Consider the following 16,402-nt stretch of genomic DNA (forward strand, 5'->3'; position numbering starts at 1 on the left):
TCCTAATGCAATTCACTCTCTCTTTCAATGTGATGGCAACAATGAATTTGTGTACCTTGAATTGGAGCAGCGAATCAAAATGCAGTGTAAAACTCACAATTTTAACAGCAAATAGTTTAAAAACACGCTGGAACACGCTTTAACGGAGTACTTTATTTGAAAGATCAAAATATCCCCTGTATTAACAGACAGAAAATTAACATGCAGAAATGTGCGCATTATAGAAAAAATTAAGTTTTCAAGAGGGCCTAATTTTCATTTCCTTTCGATTTGTGAATTACGAAGAAACTAGAAATACATGTTAATAATATTGAATTCTTTCCTAAACTATTCTAAATCAATTCGAGCATTTCATTTAAAAAGTTTGCGGTGAAATAGGGCTTGTGATTCAACGAAAGGTGAAATGCGTTCTTCGTCTCCGAACTTCGTCTTGCAACTAGAGCGGTGCCGAGCATGACTTCAAAGCGTAATGGAATGCTAGACATCCCATTGTAACGCCTTGAACCCAAACATGTGTTTGCATGAATTACGAAGAGTTGCTACTCCATCTCTGTAACACCTCCCTGCTCTGCTTACCCGGGGGGGTCTTGCGCTCACCCGAGTACTATCACTTCTGGTTCTAGAGAAGATTAAAGATTCCTTTCATAATGGGGGGGGGGGGGGGAGGTTGGGTCCTCTTTCCTCTTTGCCCCGCGAGTATGATGCTCATTCGTGGGGGGGGGGGGGGGGGGAGGGTGCACCCCTGGATCCGCAATGAACAAACATGATAACTACAGTCATTAATGTACTGATCAATGTACTAATGCACTTGTCAATTGTAGTCCCGGCCCATGGGTACCCGGGGATGGCCGGGACTTGCATCCCACTTGCAATTTTGCATGTTACACTACCCGGCCAAGTCCCGGCCAAGTCTCCGACAGGTCGGGCAAAATTTTCACGGAAATCCCCCGCTAAGTCCCCGGCAGGCCGGGCAAAATTGAAGTTGAAATCCCCGGCCAATTCCCCGACAGTCCGGGCAATATTTTGTGCAGAAATCCCCGGCCAAGTCCCCGACAAGTCGGGCATATTTGTATAGAAATCCCCGGCCAAGTCCCGACCCTCAAGGCCCGGTCACACTGCCCAAAAGTCGCGTAAGTTTGCGTGAATCACGCAAGAAATTTGGTTTTGCGCGTGCTTGTCCTTTGAGAATTTTCGCTAATTTACGCGATAAAAATCACCGATGAATTGCGCAAGAACTACGGAAATATCACTCAAAAATCACTAATCAACGCATAGGCACGCAAAGGCCCCAAATAGGGCGAATTCGTGATTGTGCGCGACGCCTGACGACAGAGGTCCACGGAAAATCACGCATAATCTGCGCTTTATCACAATTAACTGCGTATGAATTGCACATAAACGTGATAGCGGCAACATTTTCGCAAACGATCACTGATATTCCACGCATATTTCGCGCGTTGTTCGCGTAAGAACAACGCAAACTACGCAAAAATTACGTAAAAACTAAAACAGCGCAATACTGCCTAGAAGTGTGTAAACTTTTACGCGAAGCCGAGTTTTGAGCTGCTCAAAAACCTGGCTTTTGAGGACCTGTCACACTGCCCAAAAGTCACGTAAACGCATGAATCACGTAAGAAATTCGAGCCTTATTTTACGCGATACGATGCACGATTTGCGCATTTCATGAGTTTGTCTACAATTTTGAACCTTCGTAGTTGTCAGCCGATGTGCGCCGGATCGGCACTTTACGCAGTTCCATGTTTTGAGGAGCTCAAAACTCGGCTTCGCGTAAAAATTTTACGCAGTATTGCGCTGTTTTACGTAATTTTTGCGTAGTTTGCGTGGTTCTTACGCGAACAATGCGCGAAATATGCGTGGAATATCAGCGATTGTTCGCAAAAATGTTGCCGCTATCGCGTTCACCAACGACTCTCCACTGACAAAAAAGCAGACTATAAATAATGACGCATGTTTCGCGCTTGAAACACCTACGTATCACTGAAAATCACTGAAAAAAAAAATATTGGCGTAGGCCTATGTATCTCTAACAGAACACGGTATAAATACTCACGAAATACTGATCGTGGAATCACTAATGTATCACTATAACAACTCACGTATGATTGTGGCGCTACATTTTTGCGTGATCTTTCCGTAGTTCTTGCGCAATTCATCGGTGATTTTTCATTGCGTAAATCAGCGAAAATGGTAAAATTCTCGACGGACAAGCACACAAAACCAAATTTCTTTGTTACCGGTACGTCATTTATGCGATTATGCAACTTTTGGGCAGTGTGACCGAGCCCGCCCGCGTGGAATCGCGTAAAGCGCCGATCCGGCGCACATCCGCGGACAATACGATCGAAGGTTCCACGTCAGAAAAATTCATGAAATGCGCAAATCGCGCATGTTTCGCGCTAGGCTCTTTACGTGATTCATGCATTTACGCAACTTTTGGGCAACGTTACAGAGTCCTCAATAGCGGGGAATTGCTAGTCAAGCGAAATAATTTATGGTCACATTACCGTACTTGAAATGGTACAAGTCATAATCAACTCTCAAGCAAAATCTGGCTCAATCCCGGCCAAAATTCCCGCCCCAAATGCCTGCCATTTGGTTGGAGCGAATTTCCCCCGACAAACCCCGGTTTATTCCCCACCCACCGGGGCAAAATAAGTGAATCTCCCCCGACAAACCCCGGTCCATTCCCGACCCACCGGGGCAAAATAATTGAATTTCCCCGGACAACACCCCGGTACATCCCTGGCCCACCGGGGCAAATTAAGTGAATTTCCCCCTACAAAGCCCGGTCTATTCCCGACCCACCCGGGCGAAAAAAATGCTGAAATCCCCGCCCAACTTGGTTGCAAGTCCCGGCCATCCCCGGGTACCCATGGGCCGGGACTTCAATTGACAAGTGCATAATTCATGGTCAACTTTAATAGCTCTATCACTTCTGGTTCTAGAGAAGATTTTTTTTTTTTTTTTTTTTTTAAGATTCCTTAATTGGGAGGGGGTGCTGGGCCCACTGGGGGCCCCCAGGGGGAGCATGGTGCCCATTTGAACATATTGAGATCCTATTGCTTGCCCTAGGGATGCTACCTGCCAAGTTTGGTAAAAATCTGTCATGAGGTTTTTAGGAAGAAGATGAAAATGTGAAAAGTTTAATATGTACAATGCATGACGGACAGAGAGCGATCGCAATAGCTGACTTGAGCCTTTGGCTCAGGTGAGCCAAAAATGTGCATGAAGGGTTTTCATGAATTAAACAGCAAAAAACAAAACAAAACAAAACAAAACAAAGAAAGAAGTGGAATATGGACAACAGTGAACATGATGAGCACATTCACATTTCAGAACTTTCCACACTTTGCCTTGTCTTTAAGATTCAAGCTTGAAACATTTTACACCTTTAAAATTCTTACCTCATGTGCGACAGGGGGTATATTTGGGAAGCCCTGCTTGACATTGACTGTTGTGAGCTCATCCTGTAGGGGAGAAAGAAAAACAAAATGAGAAACAACAACATGTTTAATGAGGCGCATCATGGGACAAAAGATGACCACATGGACATCAAAACTGAATTTTTGTCATTTTGTTTTTCAATACGATCAATGGAAAATTGTGAGATGATGACATCATCAGCTCACTCATTTGTATATTCATATCAACAACAACTGTTATGCATTTTTTTTAAATTTTTATCCGATTTTGATGAAGTTTTCACTGTTGTGCTTGTAAGCACTTATTCTTTACACTTTCTTATCAGAATAACGTAGGTCTGTATTTTCTAGTTTTTGCAATTACAGCGTGTCAGAAATTACAATTGTATTACGTACAGTTCATTCACATCTAAATTTGTCAACTAAAGCTTTCCTGTTTTTCGGAGGGATACTGTTCATGATGAATATGAATACCATCTGTCAAATCATCTATATAGTGTATAGGGGGAGGGGGCAACCCATCTAATACATTACTCTTGGATTATTTATACACATTCACTCTGCTGTGACATCAGTATGCAGTTATGCAGTTTGGTGCAATATTTTGTGTTATCATCAATAGAGGACGTTTTACCCGCGCATTAAACACGTGTATTGTTGTCCTCTCAATCTTTACCGTTCAATATGACAGCGTATTGAACGAAATGCATCTCAATGTATTAATTCTCCATAGGCTACCGTTGTTACTGGCCGTTCAATAATACATTATATTTTGTCCTGTCTGTAGCATGAGCACTTGCTGAGTGTGCAAATGCTTGCTAGTAGCGCGCAAAATCTTGTTACAATTCACAAGTGCCAAACATCTTGCTAGTTGCAAAATACGCAGTTACAGCTGTAGTTGCGTACAAGTAGGTATCCTGGCTACTCCTTTTTCAGTGCTGAGTCAACTTAAAAGACGAGTAGAAGTACAGTACTTTTGTGCAGTTTATGCTTTCCCTACATAATGATTACAAATGATAATCATTATATTTAATGCATTAATTCATGGAATATCAGGGAATATCGCACTCGGTAGGGCTACATGTAATATTGCACTCATCTTCGATTTATGCCATACTGGCCCTAACTCGTGCAATATTCCCTGCTATCCCATTCATAGCCATCCAATATAAATAAATACTACATTTTCACAAGTTTTTATTAACATGAATCTAAACTCTTGTATACAATTATTGTGCATATTCAGTCTGTATAAAATCAGAATATTAGATATACATGTACAAACTATAAATAGTGATCTCAAATTTATGTGATTCAGCATGTGCAAATTGTTACCTATGAAAAAAAAAATTTAATTAAAGTATAGTTTCCTTTATGAAATGCAATTGGAACAGATTTTGTCAAGGATAGGAGATAACTGATAAACATGCATTTCTATACTTCTGCAACTAATTTACATCAAAATAAAAGGAAATTGCAATTTGTTTATCTAAGTTGTTTTGCAATCACAGATCTCATATTCTTTTTTAATACTATATACTGCTTAAATGTTTGTAAATGTATGCATACAAATGTGTATACTGTTCATGTAGGGTCTCCACAAACAACAGTGCTCAATGCACTACAAAGACATCTTGTGAAAATAGTATACATTTTATACATAAAAAAATTAAATAAATAAATAAACATCTGCACCTTTTATCAAATACAGTATTTCTATTCATTCATTTTGCAGTTCTGTAAACTATAAATTGAAATGCTATCCATTATGTGATTTCTTTGCAACATTTGCTTTTGTTTTGTATCTCTTTATTACAATTCTGAGCACAGACACCAGAGAAGAGGATTCAGAGAAGATTGGGAAAGAGATTCAGGATAAAATAAAATTCTGATGAATTGTTAATCCATCAGTTTGCCAGAAATTGAATGCTGAAGATGTCGCAAACACCTCATATGACTAGACAAGTCTACAATGTATATTACGTGTTCACAAAGTGATTCCATTTGAACAAGTGGCTGATTCAAAGACTAGTGTGATCAATTATGAATGATCATTTTTCTAAATTTATTGCACACAGTGAAACCAGCCTACTAGTGACTTAAAATCAGACCCATCCCTTCTTTCCATTGTTTTTGTATTTCAAATTCTGTTACGCTGTAAATATGTAGCCATGCTAAACTTGTCATTATGTATTATTGCTATACTGATTTTTTTCCTCCAACAGGTTGGGTGAAACAAACTTCAGATCATGAAAAAAAAAAAAAAAAATCAACAGCATATAAAGCATTCATTTTTAAAGCCTGTAGCTGTATCCAAGCACTCAAAGAAACTAAAATGGAGAAATAGTAACATTTTGTGTTTTCGTCTAAAAATAGTCTCTTTGTTCATTGCATATAAAAATGTGTAATTTCCTGTAACTATTCTTTCTTTGTGCTTTCTCCACATGTAGGAATATACTTCACTTGAGTATTATGGGTACAACCACACACAAAGAAAGTAGCAGAGGTGTATTCATGAATGAGGTCTTACATGTACTTTGATAGAAGTGTCAGACTCACAAGTCCATCAGCTTTTTAAGTTTTACGCTAGATGTGTTCAACTAAAATTGGTTCCAGTTGATTGATCTTGTAGTAAATTGCAGATGTGCTTGTTAAAAAATGCAAAGGTCAGAGAGCAGCTTGGCATGAGATTTTATCTGTTTTAAGCTGTAAATCGTGTAATCTGGTGCATATAGCGTATATAACATGGAACAAGACAAGACATGGAACAAGACAAGCCCATGGAACAAGACAATTCAACTGCAAAGACTTCAGTTCAGTCCTTGGTCCATCCCTTACTAGCCTTAGTACTGCACTTCCTTTCTTAGGCTCTAAGTTGAATTTATTCACGTTTTTTATATCACACCACCTACAGTTGCAGGGCCTACTGCTACTGTAGACAGAAATATCCGTCTGTCCGGAGGAGTCTTGTAATATATTATTTTTTTTACTCTATCGGTTCTCCTCTCACAAGGGATTCTGTGAAGCCAGACGCAGTCTCCGACTCCGCGGAATACATCCCCATGCCCCAATGACCATATAACAGACTGATCTTTCGGTCAACTGCTACTGTATCTTCATCTAGATCTAGGTTCTGGACCTGGATCTGGATCATTACACTGCCGGTTGGGTGGTATAATGCAGCAGGAGAGGGCACAAAATTAATTAGTTGTAGTGAAGGTGGCTTTTTTCTATCTTACTTCTGAAGACTTCTGGAGATGGGATGTTGATTATTGTTGGTGGGAGATGATTCAAAGCCAGGGGGTGCTCACAAAAAATGAATGTTTACATTGTCTGTGTTACAATAATGAATTTTGAACCCTTTGTCGTGGTTCATCACTTGTCTTTCTAAAACATTTTGAGTTTTGAAATCTTTGAACAGTTTAATTTTGATATTTTTTGTTATTTAGAATCTAGGTCTTGACCCTTGTTCTGATCATAAAATAAGATTCTATCAGTAAGTAGACCCGGGACCAACCCCTCGACCGCTTTGAAGAAGGATGATAATTCTAATACATTAATCATTATATCGGGGAAATTACAGAATACTGGTTTTGCATCAGGGCAATTCCGTGGTTAGTAACGTTACATTTGAACAAATTTAGATATTTGTTTTTACTACTAAATTACCATTTGTTCATTTCAAGTCAAAATTATGTCAAAAACATGTTCATCCTTCCCAGGTTTATGATACAAAAAAGAATGAATACAATCCAAGAAATATTAGAATTGCTATGGCAATTTAAAGGGCTGGTTAGTAACGTTACGAAAAAAGGACATGACAAAAAAATCAATGTCTTGTAACAAAAAGTGTGCAAAAATTCAAGTTACTTCAAACAAAGTGTTGCATTAATTTCATTTGTTGCATCATGACAAATGTTCACGCAAATCTTTATAGCAGTTCGACCGATGATTTTTTAGCTAGACCCCCAAAAGCATAGTTAGTAACGTTACGGTTAGTAACGTTACATTTGTCCGGAGTAATTCCGCAGGTCATTTCACCCTTTTGTAATTGACAAAATGTCACATGACTTCTGGAGTATTTAAATGTATTCATCTTTTACCCTTTAGCAAAACTTGGAGGAAAAAATTTCAAAGGAACCCACTGTAATTTACATTTAAGTGAATTTCAGCATCCCCAGTCCCACATGTACATCTTAACTGATGGTTTTAGATCTCGCAAAATCAATAAATACGAAAAATAAAATCTACTGAATTTGAAAGACCTTAATGATTGATGAACATCCATGGCATTAGTTGATACCTAGATTAAAGAGTAAGATAAAGAGGCACATTTCTTTTATCCATGTCATGTCCACCTAACTGCGGAATTGCCCATCATATTAATTAGCATATTGGTGCGTATAAGAGCCGCCGGAGGCGGGGCCAAAGGCCCCACCTCTGGCGGCTTTCCCTCAGAGATGAATTTCAGCCCTTCGGGCTGAAATTCATCTTTCCCGTCGTTTGGGGACCCCAAAAAGGCCAGAAATGGAACAGCCATCATAAAGTAAGTTGACCACACAATTTTTATGAAAATTGAGTGGTTTGGAAGAAAAGTGCTCTAAATCAAGATAACTCGAGTATAGTATGTTTTCTATATCTATGTATCATATTGTCTGGCATTCTGGCTGTTGTAAATTACCCTGTCTGGCGGCCCCAGCATTCTGTCAACATCCACGCGAGCTTTCTTTGTGCGCCGACACATGACAGGTACGCACTACATTCTTCGCTTTTGTCATCGTGCCGAGGTACGCGTTATTTCACATTCCAACAGTAGTCGGATTTTCATAAACACACCACTTGTTTTGCTGTCACAGAAACAAGCTACCAATTAGTGGCGAGCTGCGCATCTTCATCAGCCAATTACCACTCTCAAAGCTCCTGTCTGTGACACGTTTTCTCCGACCACGCTGTTTCATTTTCCACGCTTACTCACTTCACGATTAGCTTTCATCCAGAGAGCACGATCTAATCGTCGAAGTCACGTCCGCATATCACCCTTACTTTCGGATTATACTCAATTCGGAATATTACACCTTCCCGGATTTTATACTTCGCGACATTCGCTCCATTTTATACCGCGATTCGCCCTTTCTTGAGGCTTTACACTCCAACCTGGGGATTTTTACATCGCTACATTCAACACGATCAGCGCCTCGTTACATCGTTGCATTCAACGCGATCTACCTGCGCCCCATCACATTGCTGCATCGGTCCTGCTAGCGTACTGTTCGTGGTGTGCAGACTCTACCAGGGACCTCGCAGTTTCTTCTATCCAGCGCCCCAGCGGTGGACTCTACCCTCGCTTGTGCTAGCCGCTATGGGACACTGTCGTCTTCGGACACCCAAAGTTCATTCGGAGTTAGTCCTTATTATTTCATATCAGTTCGGGAAGTGCAATACCCATTTCAAGGACATATCACCTCTACTGGTGCCCTGGTGCTTTCTACACTAGGCCTAGATCTACTGTCATACGGTCGTCTACCCTTCCTGCTGGTGGTGCCTTCACAGTCCTGTTGTCCTGTTCGCCATTCGGTGAGTTGTTAGGTATTACATCATAGGCCCTAACTGCGACCAGCAGCCCCAACGTACAACGTACAGTGTTGGGGCTGCGCCGTTTTGGCCTCGATATTTTAATGTTGTACCAAACGGGTGCCGTTCCGGCGCTGTATTTCCTTAATTTTTCAACAAAAACTACTGGCAATACTTACATGGGTGGACTAAACCTAAATGATTCTTATCGGCGACTGTTTGATGCATTTCATTGCTTATGATGCAGAAAATGCTGTCTTATAAGGCAAATATCTTCAGCTCACCGATGCTCACTAAAACTCACAATCACTTGCACATGCGCACACAATGCATTCAGTGCAGTGCATTGACAGCTGTATTACTCGCTACATGATGCATATTCACCGTGCGATGATGCATTATTCATATCCTTTTGCGTCCGTAACGTTGACGTCATTGTTTACGCATGCGTAGATGCGTACTGATGGATAAACACGTTCAAAATAGCAGCAAAGCTCTCCACTAGGGCAGACCGCCTACTCCTAAAAAATGTGGAAAATTATGCAGTTTCCAGATAAATTGGTGAGAAGGACCAAGGCAATGGGGTAGTGTATATTTCATTTTATATTGTCACTGTGTTTATGATGGACATTTAGCTATGGTTTATTTGTGAAGTTGCCGTATATGTGGCAATAGGGAGTTGTTCGTGATTCTCACTTGCACGAAACTGCGGGGTAGCCGCCAGGACCCCGCCGCAGAACGGCGGGTCTCCGGGGCTACATAGGCCCATACCATAATACCTACAAGTCCAACCATACACTTTAAAAAGTCTGTTTAAAAATCCGCTAGAAAACAAATGAGAGAAATTCTACTGAGTGCCGAGTAGGCCTAGCCTACTGACCAATGGCTGACTGATGGTGGAGATGAATTTCAGCGTGCTAACTTTCATACCTTCTCTCAGATCTACAACAATTGTACTTTTGTTTTTCAACAGTGTAACAGCAAACATTACAGTCAGGCTCTTAAATTCTTCCGGAAAAATGAACAGAAATACGAGCGCGAGCGTGCAGCAGCTGCGACACTGAACAACAAACGCTGTACCCGCGAGTCAGCCCGGCCCGCCTCGGTTCATCACGGCCACTAACCTGGTGTCGGCTCGGCGGCGAACACTTCGGCCTGTCGTGAGAGTAAAAAAGCTGTTCACTACCTCAAGACAAAGATAGCCACACCGTTCAACCACAAATATACAAAATCTGATGCGCAAAAGACAATTACATACCTCTTTTTGCTTGGGATCTTGAGGATAGTAACCAGGAGGCCCTAATTTAGGCCGTTTTAATTGCCTACTTTCGTGAGGCAGATGAGAGGACATCTTGCTTGGCTGAGTAGAATGGCCTGCTCATATATCGTGTGTGACGTGTGTGTGATCAAGTGCGGTTCCACTCCGGTACTACTAGTACTACTACTGTACTGTACAATTGTGCATGCATACACACAGACGATACCGAGTGACGGGTCTTGAGCACAGAACTCTTATCTTGAGCCAGTGTATGTATGTATGTGTGTCGTGCGTACGCGTGTGGTGAAGTGTTCAATTAGGGAAGTGCAAGTTCTATCTACACTGTACTGTGAGAGTAAATTACCGCGGCGCGATCCGCGAGACAGAAGTGATAACAAAAGATGACCCATAAATACTTTGCCTTGAGAGTTTCAACAAACAATCTTCGTATAACATTTGTTGTCAGTCCCTGTACTATCATTTTGACTATATCTTGGACGTGGCAATGTTGCAACATATTTTTTCCCGTTATAATATTATCCTTTACTTTGTATGATGAAATTTATGCACTGTATTCAATTTTTGTAATATATTTATAATGTTTTTGTTGGAAATGAAAAATAAATGAATGAATGAATGAATGAAAAGTACTTTCGCCGTCATTGCCAATTATGGAACACATATGGTACATAGTGCTGTGAGAATAATATGGTTATCATAATAATATTCTCACTGGAATATGATTCATACTGAGTTGTAATTGCAGTAACTTATAGGCACATGTTGTGCCTTCAGTGTGGTTGGATAAACCAACGCTAATGAGACAAGATTAATTTTCACTGATTTTTTCCTATAAAATCTACCACTGAACCTTATATTCACGGCGGTTGAGTATGTTGTACCTATAAAGGGGGGGGGGTGGAAAAGAAAAAATACAAAGCTTGAATTGACGTGATCTTCATCTTTGTTTGACGGGCCTAAAGAATTGCAAAATATCAATCAGTTTGACAGTCTAAACACAATATATTCAATCCAATTCAATTCAATTCAAATTCAATTCTAAGGTTTTATTTTAACTTAATTCTTTCAACAGAATGTACAAAAAGTATATAAATTCGACATGCGTTTGAAGGAATGATACATAAATAGCAAAGAATAACATTTGTCAGTTGTCATTACAAAGTGAGGCATTTTTCATACAAACATAATTATTCTGCGAAAGAAAAAAAAAAGTTGAGGTACCCACTCAAAAGACTGTGCTTGTACTATGTGGGCACCTCATAAGGGAAAAATTAGGTGAATAACTTAACTACAAGTGTGCGGGAAATGAGAAAAGAAGGGGAAGGGGGACAGGGAGGAAACAGATCAAGCCCACAGAAACTATTAACCATATTAGAAGTGTAGAGCGTTGAAAGCGACCGAGAAAGTGACATATATGGAATTGCTGATAGCGGAACATTATTATCTGTTCTGTGAAGGCACGTATTATAGTATAAGTTCGCAATAGAATAAGCAAGGGATGTGATGTGGAATAGATGAAGTGATCAACATCCCGAACAAAAATCAATCTAACTATGATTTTTTTTTAAAGATTAACGACGTCGTCATAGGCATTATTGTCAAGATTCGATGATAATTAATGATAATGATAAATTCTTATAGATCAGTCACAATCACCCGTGTGCTGAAGGGTCTTTTTCATTCATTCATTCATTCATTCATTCATTCATTTTTTCCATCTCCAACAGAACTTGTAAATACATTTTTCTTTCCATATAGGCCTAAAATATAAGTACATATATATATATATATATACATATATATGTGTGTATATATATATATATATATATATATATATATATATATATATGTGTGTATATATATATATATATATATACAATGTATGTCAATATTACATATGATAAATGAAATTTATGGATATACAAGATGGGGTGAAAAAGAAAAAGCACAAAGAATGATTTAATGACTATATATTATGTGCATTAATTGGACACATGGTATCCTATACAACAAGAATTTCAAATCAAAAGTCCGATCAGCAAAACTTCTGCGTATACTAGTATTCTGATAACTCGATATGAATTGCGCCCTTTTTCTGATTTATTAAACTTTGAGCAAAGGCTTTATTTCCCCACTCTACACTCTAGGCGGCTGGCGCGCTCGTCTTTCATCATCCGTTACCTTTACTCAACCATGTACCAACAAACTTAGCTGGAGATGCAGTTTTCTCCTCTACTGGGCTCCCAGGCTGTGGAATAAGCTCCCTCCTCTTCTCTAATCATCACCAACACTAGATCACTTCAAACAAAATTTGAAGACCTACTTATTTTGATATCCCTAAATGAGCGGTGGACTTGCACTGTCGCTGCCTGGTAATTTGTATATTTTGGTCCCGTTGCATAAAACTTTTTTAGCAACCTTAGAAAATTCTGGTTGGGATTTGCCCAACCAGAATTTTTTAAGGTTGCTAATCTAAGAATGTAAAATCCGTTGCATAAAAACTCTGGTTGGGAGCTTCCAACCGGAATTTTGTGATTTCAACCGGAAAAAAAGTCCGGTTGGAGTTTTATGCAACGGGCCCCTAGGGATGACATCTCAGAGCGCTTTGTATATCCAGTGGAAAAGGCGCTCTAAAAATATTAACTATTGTTATTACATCGACTGCACTCAAAATATTCATAGACATAACCAATGTATGATAAGTGTCTATCGTGTGATGTGTAACAAATTAAGTAACTGGAGAAATAACGGACGAGATAATGGTAAAAATATGGAATGATAAAATATGGAATCTCCAGTTGATACTACTAAACAATGGAGGCGGACAAAAGAGTCGATGTTATTAGGTCATATCGTTACCGACGGTGATCTATCACTTGGTCTACTCCCACTTCGTCTAATAGCCATTTAGTCTCAAAAGCCACGTGGTCTAATCCTGTTTCGTCTACAACCAGTTCGTCTAATGACCATTTAGTCAAATTGCCACTTAGCCTCATCGCCAGTTGGTCTACTTCCAGATGGGCTATGCTCACTTCGTCTAATACCCACAGTTTATCAGACAAAATGGGGAAAAGTCGACAAAACTGCAATTAGACCATCTCGTCATTAGACGAAACGATAAGTAGCCAAACTGGGCATTAGACCAAGTGAGAAGTAGACCAAAGGGGCATTAGACGAAATTGATAGTAGACCAAGTGAGGTTAGCCGTAGTGGTGTTAGACGAACTGGAAAGTAGCCGTAGTGGTGTTAGACGAACTGGAAAGTAGACCAAGTGGCAATAAACCCCAACGAGGGTCTGAGCAACTCGTGTCGCACACAACCGGCCGCAGATCGATGGATGCTGCAAGGGAAGGAATAAGGGCACTATGTTTCCTTCTAATCTTATTTGCATGAATGGCAGTGATATAGTTTTTATTGCTTCAAAGGCCTTTGTAACTTGTCTCTCGACACACTGCATGGTGCCCCCAAAGAGTGCACGTCACGAGTCCGACACCCACGAGTCATGCTGCCCACGAGTCATACAACCCTATGCAACGAGTCGTACAGCCGACGAGCTCGACACGAGGCAAAAAAAAAAAAAAAAAGAAAGAAAGAAAAGCCCATGGGCACGGGCTTCAGAGTCGGTCTCGTGGAACTTCCGTTATTCGCCAGTCTATAGTGTCGGACTCATGGGCCTTGTTTGAGTAAGTGTTGAGCTCACGTGTAGTATGACTAATGGGCCGTATGACTCGTGGACCTTATTTTTTTAAATGTCGAGCTTGTGGTCATGTGTGGACAACAATAGAGTAAAAAGAAAATAAATAGGGAATTCCACAGAAATTCGTTTTTCATGAAAATAAAACATTCCATCAACTTGATACTGACATACATATTATGTTAAGGGTATAGTAATTATTCCCCCTGCTTTCTGAGAGCAGTATAATAGTCAAGTGCTCTTTCATTATGCTAGGAAAGTACAAGAAAGCGTGTTGAATTTTCTTTATATTGTTGTCCACAAAATTCACGTCATAACCTCTAGTAGTCTCCTCATCCAGCGGTTCAAGCACCAAAACTTCAAAAATTCATAACTTTTGCATCGATTGTCCGATTTTCCTCGAACTTTCACTGATGTCCTCTACTAATGTTGCTGCTTTCACTTAATCCACATTTCTCTTTGGGCTTTGGTTTCCTATGACCTCTATCGATATTTGGCAAAAGAGATTTTCCCCAGTAAAATCTCTTTGTATTTGGCCCACTGCGCCCCCACACGTTGTGGTTGTGAAATTTTGGACGACGCGCCAGCCGCTGGAACCGAGTCCAAGCGGCAGGCTGCAGCGGTTGTGTCCCGATTCAAGGCATACCATCCCCCTTGCCTTGTCCAGTCCTTATGATGTCAAGTCGGTCCAATGTGACTGTGCATCACAAAGCAACAAAAAGTTGACCCCTTGTTTTTACGTGAGGACTCAAAAAAGGTGAAACGGGTCAGTCAAGTCAGTTTTTTTTTTTAATATATATTTTCTGAAAGAACTATTCCTCTTCTACATTATTCATACGTTTGAGATCATAAAATGAATGGGAAAGTGTGTTTTCACGGCAGGTTTTCACAACCCTTTTTTTTAAAGATAAGTAGTGCGATCAGGTATGTCTTAGAGGTCCCTTTTCATTTCTTGAAATTCCTGTGCACACTCTTCACTTTCAACTCTAATAACTTTTGAAAAGATAATGCCACTGCTTTGAAAGTTTGCATTAATCATGGACAAAATTAGTTAATCTGATAATCCCTTCATTGTTGTTGCTTCGGTGGTTTACATCCTGTTTTTTTTTTGTCCCAATCATCACGCAGCTAGCACGGCTTGTAAAGATTAAGCGCTTGAATAGACTCTGTAATTTAGAGCGTATTTTCTCAGTTCACACTTTTCCAGTGTGTGCTTTCTTTCCAATATTTAGAGTGGTTAACCATTTGAATTGAAATATACATCATATTAAAGCTTAGAGTCTTCTCTTTCAGAATCTGTCCTTAACTAAAAATCCATGTCTTGCGACTCTTTGTTGGTTTTGTGATGCAGGGTTGTGTCCTGATGCAAGGCATATACCATTCGCGTTGTCTTGTCCTTTTACCAGTAGTTATTTACTGTACTTACAAACATTGACAGCGCCCCTAACGGCCACTTAAAAACAAACGGCATGAGACAAACTCAAATTGGAAAAAAACCTAAACAAAATAACCAATTTAAGTTGTAGAGAACAAGAAGTTATCAACTATGTTTTCTGTCTTTTGTAAGAGTTAGGCCTACATCCTGCGACAGATCGGTAGGGATATACAGTTGTTAAAAAAAAAAAATAAAATCTCGTTTGTTTTGCAATTTGTAAATGGATTTAATGTCCTTTGTCATTTTGTCATGCATGGGATATGTCAATTTCCTTTTCAACGTCTTTTGCTCGTATCCATCGCACATTGTGCTGATGTTATTTCTTTATTCGTGTGCAAGATATTTAATTAAGTTTCTACATCATTCTCCCCATTATCTGACGGAAATTCAGTATGGGCGCAAAAAAAAAATCCCACCTAACGACATTTTTGCTCTTAACCCGTTCCTTACGGGAACCTGGTAGTCTGTGTATCATGTCTATGGGGATTTCAGAATTCAGTAGGGACAGCTTAATACAATCAATGTGCAGTGAAATTATCAAAGTAATTATCAACGATCAACAAAGAAAACTGTGAGGATAATCCATTCGTCTGAGGAGAGCGTTCGTCACCCTCAATCATGCCATAAAGAACATTCACTGATCTCTACACTATGGTATATTACAGAGATCTATGCAGATATCAGCACTGTATTGGACATAATTATTATTATAGGAGGATGAGGCGGTGTCGTGGTTAAACAATATTACCTTATATGACATTGAATTGGCAACAATACTGAAAATATGTCACAGCCCTAAATAGTGTTTATTCTATTATCTATTTCATCAAGGTTATTCTAAAAACCACTTCCGTTACCTTGATCCATGGGATGTTATTTGTGTACAGTATGTGTGTGTGGAGGGGGGGGGGGTGGGTGGGTCCATGGTACTGCTCGAGGTTTGGTCAAGGGTCAAATATTGCAATAAAAAACACAAAAAC

At 39.8% G+C, this 16,402-nt stretch overlaps 1 protein-coding gene across 1 annotated transcript in view; it reads right to left on the minus strand.

Moving 5' to 3' along the window:
* Positions 1-10,389, minus strand: part of LOC140244914 (mediator of RNA polymerase II transcription subunit 12-like protein) — a 111,744-nt gene extending 101,355 nt beyond the window's left edge. The window contains 2 exon segments of the mRNA XM_072324523.1: positions 3,426-3,488; positions 10,273-10,389. Of these exon segments, the coding sequence (XP_072180624.1) occupies positions 3,426-3,488; positions 10,273-10,365 (156 nt within the window). The 5' untranslated portion in view covers positions 10,366-10,389.
* Positions 10,390-16,402: the final 6,013 nt, after the last annotated feature.

Source organism: Diadema setosum, chromosome 21, assembly GCF_964275005.1.
Source record: "Diadema setosum chromosome 21, eeDiaSeto1, whole genome shotgun sequence".
Taxonomy (NCBI): domain Eukaryota; kingdom Metazoa; phylum Echinodermata; class Echinoidea; order Diadematoida; family Diadematidae; genus Diadema; species Diadema setosum.